Below are 13,972 nucleotides of genomic sequence, written 5' to 3'. Positions count from 1 at the left end.
ATCAAGGGGTGGAAACTGGAGAGGCACCACTCACTATCACTCCTAGTGATCCACTAGGAAAATTTTTGCTTCCTGTCCCTGCAAGTTTAAGCTCTGCTGGTCTACAAGTCTTAGTTCCAAAAGGAGGAGTGCTTCCACCAGGAAACACAGCAATAATTCCATTGAACTGGAAGTTAAGACTGCCACCTGGCCACTTTGGGCTTCTTATGCCTCTGAATCAAAAGGCAAGGAAGGGGATTACTATACTGGCTGGGGTGATTGATCCTGACAATCAAGGAGAAATAGCACTTAACTACACAGTGGAGGTAAAGTAGAGTTTTCCTGGAATACAGGAGATCCCCTAGGGCATCTCTTAGTACTACCATGCCCTGTGATTAAAGTCAATGGAAAACTGCAGCAACCCAATCCCGGCAGGACTACCAATTGGCAAGAAAATTCAGGAATGAAGGTTTGGGTTATCCCACCAGGCAAAGAACCACAGCCAGCTGAAGTGCTTGCTAAGACTAAAGGGAACATGAAATGGGTAGTGGAAGAAGGTAGTGATAAATACGAACTATAACCACATGACCAGTTACAGAAATGAGGACTATGATGACAGGAATATTTCCTCCTTGTTTTGTTATGATATTTATGTTAAAAGAAATCAATTTTAAGAGTTAATGTCACCCAAGGACTTGCACCCTATTCTGGAGAAATTTAGTGCATTTCTGGTTGTACGCAGGACAGCTGAGTATTGTTGGGTGAAATATATGTCTGTTATTGTTCTCTACTTAGAGATAAAATATGGTTTAAGGTGATGTGTATAACTGCCAAGCTGACAAGGGTTGGACTGTGATGGTCAGGTTCATGTGTCACCTTGGCCAGGTGATGGTGTCCAGGTGTCTGGTCATGCAAGCACTGGCCTAACCATTACTGCATGGACTTTGGTGGCTGATTAATAAGCCAAAAGACTGGTTTATTAAATCATCAGTCAATTGACTGCAGCTGTGACTGATTACATCAACCAATGGCATGTCTTCCACAATGAGAGAATTCAATCAACTGGATTTAATCCAATCAGTTGAAGACTTTTAAGTGAGACAGATAGAGGACCTTCACTTCTTCGGCTAACCAGCGAGCATTTCCTGAGGAGTTCATTGAAGTTGCCAGTTCGTTTTCTGAGGAGTTCATCAAATATGTTCATCGAAGTTGCCATTTCACTGCCTGAGGAGTTCATCGAACATCTTCATTGAAATTGCCAGTTTGCTGCCTGCCCTACAGAATTTGGACTCATGCATACCCACAGTTGCATGAAACATTTTTATAAAATCTTTTATTTATAGATATCTATTGTTGATTCTGTTTCCCTAGAGAACTCTAACTAATACAAGTGGAAATGCATGGAATTTGGAATTTGGAGTCCCAAGACCTGGATTCAAGTCCCAGGCATGCCATTCCTTAGATATGACCCTGGGGAAATTCCTTAACCCCTCTGAAACCCATGCCTCATCCACAAAGTAGAGCTCTATCTCTCTTATGTGATAATGAGAGGGATTGTAAGAAAAAGGCTTTACCAAATTACAAAAAGGTGATCTGTTTCTGTATGAAGGTGTCTTTTTCTTTCTTGACTGTGCCATAGGTTCTGACCTGGAGTGATGGCTCAGGAAAACCAGAACTCTACTCTGCCTGAATTCCTCCTTCTGGGATTCTCCGACCTCAAGGCCCTGCAGGGCCCCCTGTTCTGGGTGGTACTTCTGGTCTACCTGGTCACTTTGCTGGGCAACTCCATGATCATCCTCCTAACACAGACCAGCTCTTCCCTGCACACTCCCATGTACTTCTTCCTATGCCATCTCTCAGCACTGGAGCTCCTCTATACCACCAAAATCGTACCCAGGACCCTGGCTGACCTTGCCACCCCATACCCCCGGGCCATCTCTTTCCAGGGCTGTGCAACCCAGATGTACATCTTCATTGTCCTGGGCATCTCGGAGTGCTGCCTGCTCATGGCCATGGCCTATGACCGCTACACTGCCATCTGTTGGCCCCTGCATTACTCCACCCTCATGAGCCGGCAGGCCTGTGTGGCCTTGGTGGTCACTTCCTGGCTCATGGGTGTCATCACAGCCACCACCCACTCCTCCCTCATCTTCACTCTGCCTTTTCCTAGTCACCCAACCATCCCACACTTCCTCTGTGACATCCTGCCAGTCCTGAGGCTGGCAAGTGCCAGGAAGCACAAGAGTGAGGTCTCAGTGGTGACAGCCACCGTGGTCTTCATCATGGTCCCCTTCTCTCTGATCGTCACCTCTTATGCCCGTATCCTAAGTGCCATCTTGGCAATGACCTCCACTCAGAGCCGCCACAAGGTCTTCTCTACCTGCTCCTCCCACCTGCTTGTGGTCTCCCTGTTCTTTGGAACAGCCAGCATCACCTACATCCGTCCACAGGCAGGCTCCTCTGTCACCACGGACCGCCTCCTTAGCCTCTTCTACACCGTCATCACACCCATGCTCAACCCCATCATCTATACCCTTCGCAACAAGGAGGTGACAGGAGCCCTGTGGCACATGGTGAAGAGGAAGGTCTCCTTTCCCTAAAGGAACATCTGCTCACTGCCTCACCCCTCCAAGCCTTCAGGCTCTGGACTTAAACTCCAGCCCAACAGAAACCAGACAGGACTCAAAGAAAGGTTACCTGGCAGCAAGTATGGGAATTAAAACAGAGGTGGATCTATAGCATACCTGCTATCCCATTTCCCAGTGGTCAGAGCCCATGTCAGTCAGGAAAGATGTCTATGAGGTTGACATCCAACTAAGTGACCCACCCATGGAAGAGTTTGCCTGCCACCTTCCATCACATTTTCTCCCACCTGTGTCTGAGTCTCACTGTACTAAATGGTACATTTATCCCGATCTTGGCCTCCAGAAAGGAGTATCTGAGGGTTGTAGTCATACAGCTACTCTCTCCTTCTGAAGATATCAGTTCAAAATGGAACATAGTTAAATTACATCAAGGACTGAGGTTAGATAACAGGAAAAACTTTTTTTTCAGGATCTGCTAGGAAATGTCTCCTAGGAACATACTGGAGTCTCATGCTCTGGATGCCTTTAAGATGAGAGGCAGCCTGTCAAGGATTCCAGAAGAATCTCCAGCTTGAGGGGAGAGATCCAGGGCAGGTGCTAAGTGGGGAGCCAGAAGCAGGAATCCATGGAAGCAATGCACTCCCATCTCTCTGGTGCTGAGATTCCACTGCCTGCCCACCTCCCCTCAGGTCAGAGACAGTGGTTTATGTTACTTTACTTCCTCCATAACTAGATAGGTTGACCAGGGAATGCCTCTCTGCTCCCACAGCCTCTGACAAACAATTACCACCTCAACACTCTCTGGACAAGAACCTTCAGAAGCTTTGGCTCTCAGTGAGGAGGCCCCCAACAGTTCATCAATAATATGAGCTGCTCAGAGAGAGATGGGAACCCAGTCTTCCCTCTCACCAACCTCTGATCTTCAAGCAGGCCTCATTCCTCACAGAGAAGAGGGTGATTCAGACATGGGAATCCTCTTCCCTTTCTATGAAGAACTCCCCCATGAAGAACTCCTATTCATCCTGCGAGACCCAGCTCAAAAAAATTCTTCCCTGGAAATCTGTCATTTGTTATCCCAAACACACATTTCATTACTCCTTCCTTTATGCCACTCCCATTATAATCCCTTTTCTCAACAATTGCAATTATTTTTCATATTTCTGAATCTACTTATAAGCTGTTCAAAATTTAGGGCAGGGAAACTTAGGCCATCACTCCCTAAATAGCCCCAAAAAATGTTAATTTATTTAATGAAGTTAACGAATCACTCAAGCATAATAATGCTTGTAAAGACATTTCATATAATCTAAATGCTATATAAAATTCTGTAAATTAAACTATTAAACTCCATGTTATAAATGAGCTCTAGGGAGGTTCAGAAATACCAGTGTGAGGTCTTCTAAATCATAGAACCTGCTTCCTCTTGAAATATTCTACATGAATTCTGTTGTATGCCTTTCCCACCTTTGATTTCTGACATCATCCATAACTGGTGGTAATATGTTCAACTGGACAAGATGATCTCTCTGGCTTCCCTGTTCTCCTTCCAACCTATGTCATCAGCTTGTTCCTGCACCTGCTTCACCAGCACGCAGACCAGGTGAGGCCCTGAGGGCATCCTGGATAGGACCTGGAGAGTGAACGCTTAACATTCATTGTGGCCACCCAGCATCTGAATGTCTTTCAATATTTGGGGAATTCTTCACTTTAGAAGGCTGGTGGGGAGAAAAACCATCTCCCCCTGCAGAACTGAGGATGCTTCCCAGCTTCCCAGGCATGGGACCTGGATTCCAGGGGAAGAAGTACACTATGCCTGACTTTGACTGAGTAGCTGGCACCCGTAAGAGGCAAGGAGCAGCCCACTCTCACTGGTGGCAGCAAAGACAGCTGCTGAGTCAAGTTTCTGGCATAGAAGTGGCATCAGTTTCCTGGGGGTAACAACAGTGGTTTTTCAACTGACCAGTTTGTGCTTGGGAGTTATTCCTGGAAGGCTAGCCTCTGGTATGATCTCTCGTTCTCCCAACAACTCTATTTTTTTAAATAAATTATTCTTCTGTGTCATCATCCAGGCAACTTCTGTTGCTGTTATGGATTTTGACTGAAATAATAGGTTTTGGAAGCTGGAGGCAGCAGAGAGGAAAAACTCAACCCTAGAAATGCAAAGGTCTGGACCCTGTCTAGAGACCAGTTAAAGGAAACCTGGGGTCAGAGGACATCCTTAAACAAACAGACACAGCATCAGTGTGCCCTATGCCACACTCCTGATATTCAGGAAATAACAGATAAAGTTCTTGCCCTCAATGGGAGTCAAATTCTAATGACGGTGTGGGGAGAGAAATGAACCAGCAGAAACATACAATGAGAGCAATTATAAAGATGCATAATAGTGCAATGGAAGGTTAATGATTGATGACAGTTTGAGGTGTTTCTGGAAGACTTCCTGGAAGAAGTAACTCAATGCAGTGCTTCCAATCTTTCTTACATCATAGCACACATAGAAAATGCTAATATTTCAGTGGCACACCAGGGAAAACTGGAAGTGATTTGGAGGGCTTGATTGAAAAAAAAATCATTATACTCTTTTTATTATATAAGTATAATAAAAATAAGAAATAAAGTAATAGGTGAGTTGTTAAACGCTGATTTTATATAAAAATTCCTAATAAAATATTTAAAATTTTTACAAGACACTTAAGCTTGCTTCTGTGAACAGAATTTTTTATGTTAGATTTTATGGTTGAAGAAATGACTAAACATCTCCTGATCAGGATCTTTAAGGGTTGATTTCTTAAAATGACTGATATTCACAACCAAAGAAAACTTTGATCACAGATGTGAGTGATAAAAAATGTAAAACCTTTCTCAAAGCCATTCAGAATTTTCAACCATTGAAATCATATGAAAAGAATCTATCAGGTCTTCCTTTCCTTTTACTGACAAATGGTAATGTTGAAATGTCTTGTAATACTGACAAAATATTGTATCCAAACATGCTTTTTCATGTCAAGTATTTCAAACTACAGTACCATTGGAGCTCTAATTTGCAGAACATGTGTGCATTGTTGGAGCAGCCACCAAATAGTCATCTTGAATACCACGATAGGGCAAATCAGCAGTTAACAGACAGAAGTAACTCCTGTACATGAGAATGGAGATTCAGGACCACCACAAGAGCAGAACCCTTCAGGAGACCTCCTGGCTCCCCACCTCCAACCCCAGAGGGCCACACCTTGGGCTGTGCACTATGTTCCCCGGCATGTGGAGCCCCAGCTCCTCCACAGCTGCATGGGTCCTTTGTCCACAGTAAGCAGGAGGCCACTCTGGAGCCAGCTGCTGGAGTAGACATGGACATGGTAGAGCACCTCCTGGGCTGCCCTCAACCTACTGAGGCCTAGGAGTGGCTACTGAGTATCACTCATTTTACTCAGCACCAATGGGAACCTTGGAGTGCATCACCAAACCCCACTCCTTTTGGACATTCCCCCTGAGAAGCACCAGGCAAAATGCAATAGGCCTGGGGGTTATGTCAAAACCAAGATCCCACACACACAGAAACCAAGGACTAAGAGGATCAGTCTCTTATGCAACACTTCCAATCCGTTTGTGGCCTGCCAGCATGCCATAATGCAACTTTTGGGAAGCTCTAGTTTAATACACTCATTCAGAAAATACTGTCAAGCCATGTGCCAAGATGGGGTTGCAAAGGAAAATAAAGCACAATGTAATGGAAGAGACAAGTCAGTCAACAGGAAATTACAATTTTACAATGTTTTGTGTGATATGTACTAAGATAGTAGCAAACACTGGAGCACAAAGGAGAGGTCCCTAATCCAGCCCAAGAGGGTCAGAGAAGACTTCATGGAAAAGGGCATATCTTAACTGAATTCTGAATAACAAGAACTTATCCAGGAGAAGAAGTAAGAAAGGGAATAGACTGTGTAAAGGCCTACAGGTGAGCAAGAGCCTGGCACATTCGAGGAACTGCAGGTCATTTATTACAACTGAATATAATCAGCAAGTGGGGACAGTGAAAAGGGAGAAGGGAGAGAGAAACAGTGGCCAAAATGGTTGGGATTTTAGAACATCCAGTTAACCCCGTGTCTCTCCCTTTTGTGTTCTCTATCAACTGGGAAATATACTCTGGAGTTAGTATTTAATTTAGTTAATACTAACTAAATTAATAAAGCTGAATTGGAAGATGTGGCTTGAACCCAAGGTCAAAATGATCTTCCTGGGGGAAATTGTAACAGTAACTTTTTAAATATAATTTTAAAACTGTAAGCAAGCAGGAAATTGCAAAATGTAACCTTCAAAGCTGGAACAGACTATAAAAAAAAAGCTCTTTTTCTCACAAAGGAGCAATTTGTAAATGTAAGGTCTGCAAACATATGTAAATGTAAGTTTGCACTTTTCCCAGGTGTCATCTAAAAAACAGGAGATAACAAATTACTGAAGTTCTTCAAACCTGTTACAGGTTGACTAAAATAATTGACTCCCTTTATCTCTAATGAGTTTAGCCGATTAAACAATCACTGGAGACTACCCCAAACCTCCCAGATAGATGCGCCTTTTGTCTATCACTCTTGTTGCATGTTGACTGAATGATTATCTCTCTTTGTTTCTGAACCTCTGTATAAAACCCAACTGGAGAAACACTTTGGGGAGGCAGAGTTGGGAAAACTTCCCTTGCTTTCCACTGGAGTAAAATAAACCATCTTTTCCTCTTCAAAAAGAACAAAAACAAAAACAAAAACAAAAAAAGATTTTCCTGCTCCTTGCCTTCACCCCCACCCCACCCTAAGCTACAGGCAGAGGATTGTGCAAATCACAGGTCACTCCACGCAAGCCTGCCACTTGAAGGAAAAATGAGTGTATGCTGCCCGAGGCAGGCCAGCCTGAGAAATGTTTTAAACTGGCAAATGCCACAAACGTCATACAATTCAGAAAAATAGTATAACATTTTTGTTACTTAACTGCCTGATCACCTCTATAATTCTTTTTTTTCCTATGCTTTTTGCTGTGTATTCTTTGCATGTCTTCTCATATGACAATGATTTTGTAACACACTTTCTACTGAGAGATTTTAAAAATGACTTGTCTCTAGCATGGCTGATTGCAATTTGGTTATTTGGTCACTTAGAAAAACTTTTTCAATTTCACAACTCATTATTGGTAATTTTATGTAAATTTGTAGGACTATTGTCAAATATGGGAAAATTTCTATCAAGTTTCTGTTACGGTGCCCGCGAGTTAAAGTTTGAGACAGACAATTAGAATTTAAAAAGCTTTTATTAGCTGGCCGGCGACTGCTCAGCTTGACTCCCTCCGCACAGGGAATTCAGTGAGCAGCCCCGACATGCATGCGCTGGTTCTTCATATAGACAGAAACCGTATCCTAGAAACGCAAGCAAGCTAGTCTAACAGAAGCAGAGTTGGCAGTTAGCTCTTGATCACAAAAAACAATTTTACAAAGAGTTTCACTTGGAACTGGAGCAGTTATTGATCACAAAAAACAATTTTACAAAGAAACAATTTCACAAAGAGTTTCACTTGGACCTGGAGCAGTTATTGTTAAAAGGGTTATGCTTGGCTGATGCGTGCAACCGCAGCTTCGCTTCCTTTAACTGGTACAGTCTCACTCCCCCCTCCTCATGGCCTAATGCTGTTTACACAACATTTTTGCTTTGCAGATGTTATAGGATTAAGGGAAAAGGGGACCCCACTTCAGTTTCTTTCACATGCAAGCTGTAAAATTTCATATTTCAAGGGTTCTTGTGCAATGACTTATCTTAAATAGTCTTTGAACTGATTTTACTCACTAACCAGTTTGTCCTTGAGATTCTCACTGTAGTAGCATATTAAGTTTTATATTATCTTCTTTGATGTCAAATTAGCAAGAAATACAAATCTTTTTCCCAATGAATTCATACACCCATCTTCATTAACTGGATGGTGTTCAAGTTATCCATTGCTGCATGACAAACCACCCCAAATCTAGTTGCCCAAAATGATAATCTTTTTATTATGCTCATAATTTCTGGAGAGCAGGAATTTAGACAGGGCATAGCAAACATGGCTTTTCTCTGCTCCACAATGTCTGGGTCCTTGGCTAGGAAGATTTCATGGTGAGAAGTGACATGAATGGCTGGGAGCAGAACACCTAGAAGTTTCCTCCCTCTCATGTCTGGTGCCTACAGTGACTTGAAAGCTGAGCTGAGCTGGCACTGTTGACCAGAACACCCATATGTGATCTCTCCATACAGCTTGGGCTTCTCACACTTAGCAGCTGTATTCCAAAAGGGAGTGTCCCAAGAGGAAACACCCAGAGAGTAAGCATTCCAAAGACCTAGACAGAAACTACCAGTCTTCCTCTAACCTTGCCTTGGAAGTCAATCATCACTTCCACCACATTCTATTGGTTATGCGTCACTAAGGTCAGCTCAGACTTAAGGGTAGGGTGAATTAGAACCCACCTCTTGATATAGGGGATCAACAATGTCACATTGCATAAGTGCATGTGGGATGGGAGACATTGTTGTGGCAATCTTTGGAAAATACTGTCCGTCAGAGATAGATCATCAAATAATTCAAGAGCCTACACTTTGTGCAAAATTTATTTCTTCCTCTTAATGCCTTACTGCTTTTAATATGATTTCAAATTTTTATTACAAGTCATTTCTCATTATAAGAATAACTCTCAATATAAGAAAAAAAGCATTTATCTTTATTACTTTTGTTTCATATTTCACTATTTTCATTTGGGTTTTCTCTCTGTGATTCAATAAATAAATTTAAAGATAACAAAAGAAGGTAACTTCATACACATCCAAATCAAGTGTCTATAATTTCTCACTTTTTTATCAAAACACTCAAAAAGTCTTTTCAAATTTCAGTTAAACTGAATTATTTGGGTATTATAAAATACTCTTTTCCCATCAAAAAATAAAAAATGAATGGTGTGTTTGTAATTTTATAAGCTACCACATTATCAAATGCATTTCTAACAGGAGAGAATTTTTTTTAACCTTGAGGGTGAAAATCAAATCTTCACTTACAAGTTTACACAAATGATGGTTGGAAGACTTTTATTTTCCATAGACTGGCTTCTGGTTCCATACATTTCCAACTCTGTTTCTCCTCCACTACCTATATATTTTCAGTGCCAGGTACCATCCGACACATTTTTGTCAGAACACAACTTCTGACACTGCACTTTGGTGTCACAAATGCTGAGTGATATGGCACAGTCGGTGGAAGGAGTAATACTGGAAGTCATTCCCATGTAGTATAGCAAGCAATAATTTAACTATACCCAAAGTGACTGTGAACCACATAAATATATCTCACAAACTCAAACTTTATCTATCCCCAACTCAACTCCACCTTAGATCCAAAAATATCCACAGCCTCTTCAACACCACCCAGCACAAGGAGAAACATGATAGAGGGGAAGCCAGAGAGGAAATAGATAGTGGTTAAAATATATTGCTTTAACAATTTTTATAAGAACATATAAAAACATTATACAAATTTTTATATTATGTTTGTAATAACAATTTCTAGGGCTCCTCCCAGGCCTCAGTAAGAAGCCCATGAAAGTTAAAGTTTCCAAAAGCTTAAGCTTCACAGTAAATCCATGTCTAAGTAGACTCTGTTATTATGCCAATTTCACCCAAATGAAGAAACTGAGGCATGGATATATTTGACAACTTTCACTATGTAACACAGGAAATGACAGAGTTATGTTTCTACTCCAGAGCACACACTTTTAACTCTCTACAGTCTGAGTTCTTTCTATGATAATGTGAGCTTAGAGAGGGTAGGAAGATGAGAGTAGACAAGTGTGATGGTTAGGTTCATGTGTCATCTTAGCCAGGTGATGGTGCCCAGGTATCTGGTCAAGCAAGTGCTGGCCTAACCATTACTACAAGGAGATTTGTGGTTGGTTAATAAACCAGAAAGCTGGTTTATTAAATCATCAGTCAATTGACTGCACCTGTGACTGATTGTATCAATAAAGGGCATGTCTTCCACAATGAGAGAATTTAATCAGCTTGATTTAATCCAATCAGTTGAAGACTTTTAAGGGAGAAAAGGAGAGACCCTTCACTTCTTTGGCTAGCCAGGGAAGCGTTTCCTGAGGAGTTCATCGATCACCTTCATCGGAGTTGCCAGTTCACTGCCTACCCTACAGAATTTTCATTCGTGCATATCCACAGTTGCATGAGACACTTTTATAAAATCTTATATTTACAGATATCTCTAAACAGTCAAGTAGCTGCAAAGTCTCTTGGCCAACTAGTGTGGAACTGAGATGTGAAACCCAGAAGCCAAATCCCCAGCCCCCAGTCCAGGACACTCTCTAATATGTCATCCTGTTCTGCCCATCTTGGGGCCCCCTCTCCTACTAGCCCTTTCTCCACACCTGTTACTTGTCCGCTGAAGGCCCAGCTCCTTCCAACACCAAGAGACTGGGGCATTCTACACAGCCCCCCAGGAACAGCAGACGTTCTCTAGGAATCCCCTCGTTCCCCAGCCTCCTCACCACCTAACCAGGCTCCTGGAGTAGGAGAGAGCACACCCTAAGTAGTACAACAAGGAACTAAAGAGAATAAACAGATGGGGCAGGTGAAAGAATAGGACATTAGTGGAATACAGAGGGAGAAGCAGGACAGCCAGAAAGCTACTCCTTCTCACCTGGATTGGGTATGAAAATAGTGAATGAGAAAAATACACTTTTCCCTACCTCATTATCAGAGAACACTCCAGAAGCAATATGCTTTCTCCTGGCACAGACAGAATTTTGCCCTTCTTTTCTTGCCTTAAAGTTACAAACAGCTCTCTAGCTGTGGATCATCATTTAACTACAGACATTTGATCATGTCACCATCCCACAGGACACCACACTGCTCCGTTATATTGTTGACACTATGCTGATAGCACCAGAATACCAGAAAATAACATTTACTCTAGATGTACAGTCATACCAGAGAGTAGGAGATAAATCCCCTAAAATTTGGGGGCCTTCTACCTCAGTGAAGGATTTCTGGGGTTGTCAACATATCTTCTCAAATGTTAAGGACAAGTTGCCTCACCTTTTTCTTTCTACAATCAGATGGAGACCACCTATGGTTCTCTGGATTTTGGAAGCATCATATAGCCTGTTTGGGTGTGCTGCTTCAAACCTTTTATCAGACATCCTAAAAGCTGGAGCAAGAAAAGACTCTAGCTGATCCAGTTTGCAGTTCTGTCACTTGTGCCTTCTGAAATACCTAGCAGACACTAATATGCTCAGTGTCTGTGGCAGTGGAGCCTATAAAGTCCAAGGTGAACCACAGATTAGGGAGACACACTTTGCTCTTTGGGGCATCATTAATAAGCATCATTTTAAAAAACTGCTCTTGAGCTGCTCATAGGCTTCAGTACATACCAAATGCCTGACCATTGGACACCAGGTGACTATGTTGAGCTTTATTGCCAAAAATTGGATGTAGTTTGATCCACCCAGCCTGAAGTTGGGTAGTGCCAGTAGCACTTCATCAACAGCTGAGAGTAGTAAATTTAGAAACATGTAATGAAGACGAGTTGCATCTGCCTCCTTCTCCAGCAAACCACCCCAGTTCATTCTTAATGGGCCTGTGAATAGAATGATCATGACGGCAGAAATGGAGACCATGCACAAACTCAAAAGGGGCTTCCCTTCACCAAGTTAACATGGTTACCAACACTACTGAGAACCCAATCTGCCCCTCACTTCAGCTTGATGGTGAAGAGCACGGGTTTCAGAGCCAACCTGCTTAAGTTCAAATTGAGTTCTGCTACACATCTCTGTAACCTTGAGCAAGTCACTTAATCTCCCTGAGTCTCAGTTTCCTTACTATAAAATGGGCATGACAGTAGTATTTACTCCACAGGTAAGTATTTCACGGTTGTGAGAGTTCAATGATTTAATGCATGTAAAGAACTTAGAACAGTCCCTAGCGAGTAGTAAAGGTATAGGTATTAATTATCATTGCCAGCAACTACCTAAGCCTGAATCTTTAATATGGTACAGTGCTCCAGAAAGACCATCAGGCAGCTCCTTGATGGCAAGTGTGTATTTTATTGGATCTCCCCCACAACATCACACATAACATTGCTTCTGACCAAAGACTTAATCATCACAACAACTGTGGCAACCAGTGGCCTGAGAAAAACAGGCCTGCAGATCTTTGGTGCACAGCAGTCTGCGTGACCTAGGCAGCTAATATTTAACCTATTGGCTTTGTAAGCCAGTAAAGAGAAAAAGAGTAAATTGACCTTAAAATGTAACTTTACAGGAAGCAGGCAGGAGGTGAGAGGCCCTTAGTCTCACAAAAAGAGAAAAATGTTATTGTTCAAGTGTTATTCTAGTCCTTCCTGCACCACCTCTCAGGTCAGAGTGACCTGTTCCTGCATCTGTGCTTCCCCCACCCTTAGGAAGGCCTTTGTCTTAAACCCTTATAAAGGGCTTTCTGTCCTCTTTGCATCGCACGGTCACTTCCCTGCGAATGTGATGTCTGCCCGGCCTGAGAGAGCTGTCATGATCTCTCCATGACTTCTCACCCTGTAAGGAACCCCTGAATAAAAGTTCATGTATCAGAAAATGCTTCTTTGGCCTTTGGACTAGCATGGCCCTCTTGGGCTGCAACAGCAATCCTGTGAATCACAGAAACTACTGTAATCACTATTTTACAGATGAGAAAGTTAAGGTGCAAAGATGTTGAGAAAACTACTTACTATCTCACAGATAGTAAGTGACAGTCAGGATTTGATCTCCAGCATGCCTAACACCAGAACCTCACTCTAAAACACTGTACCATATTGTTATCCACAACCCAATCTTCTAGTCAACCTTCCTTAGCCCCCTCCATAGTCTCAACCCCTGGACTTTCCAATAAAAGGTGAGACCCTATTCTACTCTTTGATGTCACTTATTCTCAAAGATAGACACAGGTTCCTCTCTCCTCCACCTTCCATATCCTCTTTTGCATTCACAGGAGGAACAAGATTTGCACAGGTACTAAGAGTAGGTCTTGGATTACATAAAGGACTCATATCAGGGGAAACTACTCTATTTGCCAATAGGCTTCCTTCTTGCTGAATGGAAGTGATCTGAACTTTCTACTTAGATCATCACCTCCAACCAAAGCCCCATCCCTGCTTGGACAGCACCTGGAAATAGGGTTGTTAGGCTTAGCAAATAAAAATACTAAAAAACCAGTTAAATTCAAATTTCAGATAAACAACGAATAATTCTTTAGTGTATGTAAAATAGAGAGATAAAATAGTGCCAGATCCCTCTGGCCAAATATTTCATGGAACATAGTTATACTATAAAATTATTCATCATTTATCAGAGTCTCAAATTTAACTGGGCATCCTGCATT

At 42.2% G+C, this 13,972-nt stretch overlaps 1 protein-coding gene across 1 annotated transcript; it reads left to right on the top strand.

Moving 5' to 3' along the window:
* Nucleotides 1–1,634: 1,634 nt before the first annotated feature.
* LOC119543401 (olfactory receptor 10P1) lies at nt 1,635–2,579 on the top strand. Its single transcript, XM_037848215.1, has one exon. The coding sequence runs from the start codon at nt 1,635–1,637 to the stop codon at nt 2,577–2,579; it is 945 nt and encodes a 314-aa protein (XP_037704143.1).
* Nucleotides 2,580–13,972: the final 11,393 nt, after the last annotated feature.

Source organism: Choloepus didactylus, chromosome 8, assembly GCF_015220235.1.
Source record: "Choloepus didactylus isolate mChoDid1 chromosome 8, mChoDid1.pri, whole genome shotgun sequence".
In the NCBI taxonomy this organism is placed as follows: domain Eukaryota; kingdom Metazoa; phylum Chordata; class Mammalia; order Pilosa; family Megalonychidae; genus Choloepus; species Choloepus didactylus.
The sequence above is the reverse complement of the archived record's forward strand: the minus strand, read 5'-3'. Positions and strand labels throughout refer to the sequence as shown.

Bases quoted from the DNA above. Each gene is read 5' to 3' on its own strand.
- LOC119543401 (XM_037848215.1), top strand. From the start codon at position 1,635: ATGGCTCAGGAAAACCAGAACTCTACTCTGCCTGAATTCCTCCTTCTG.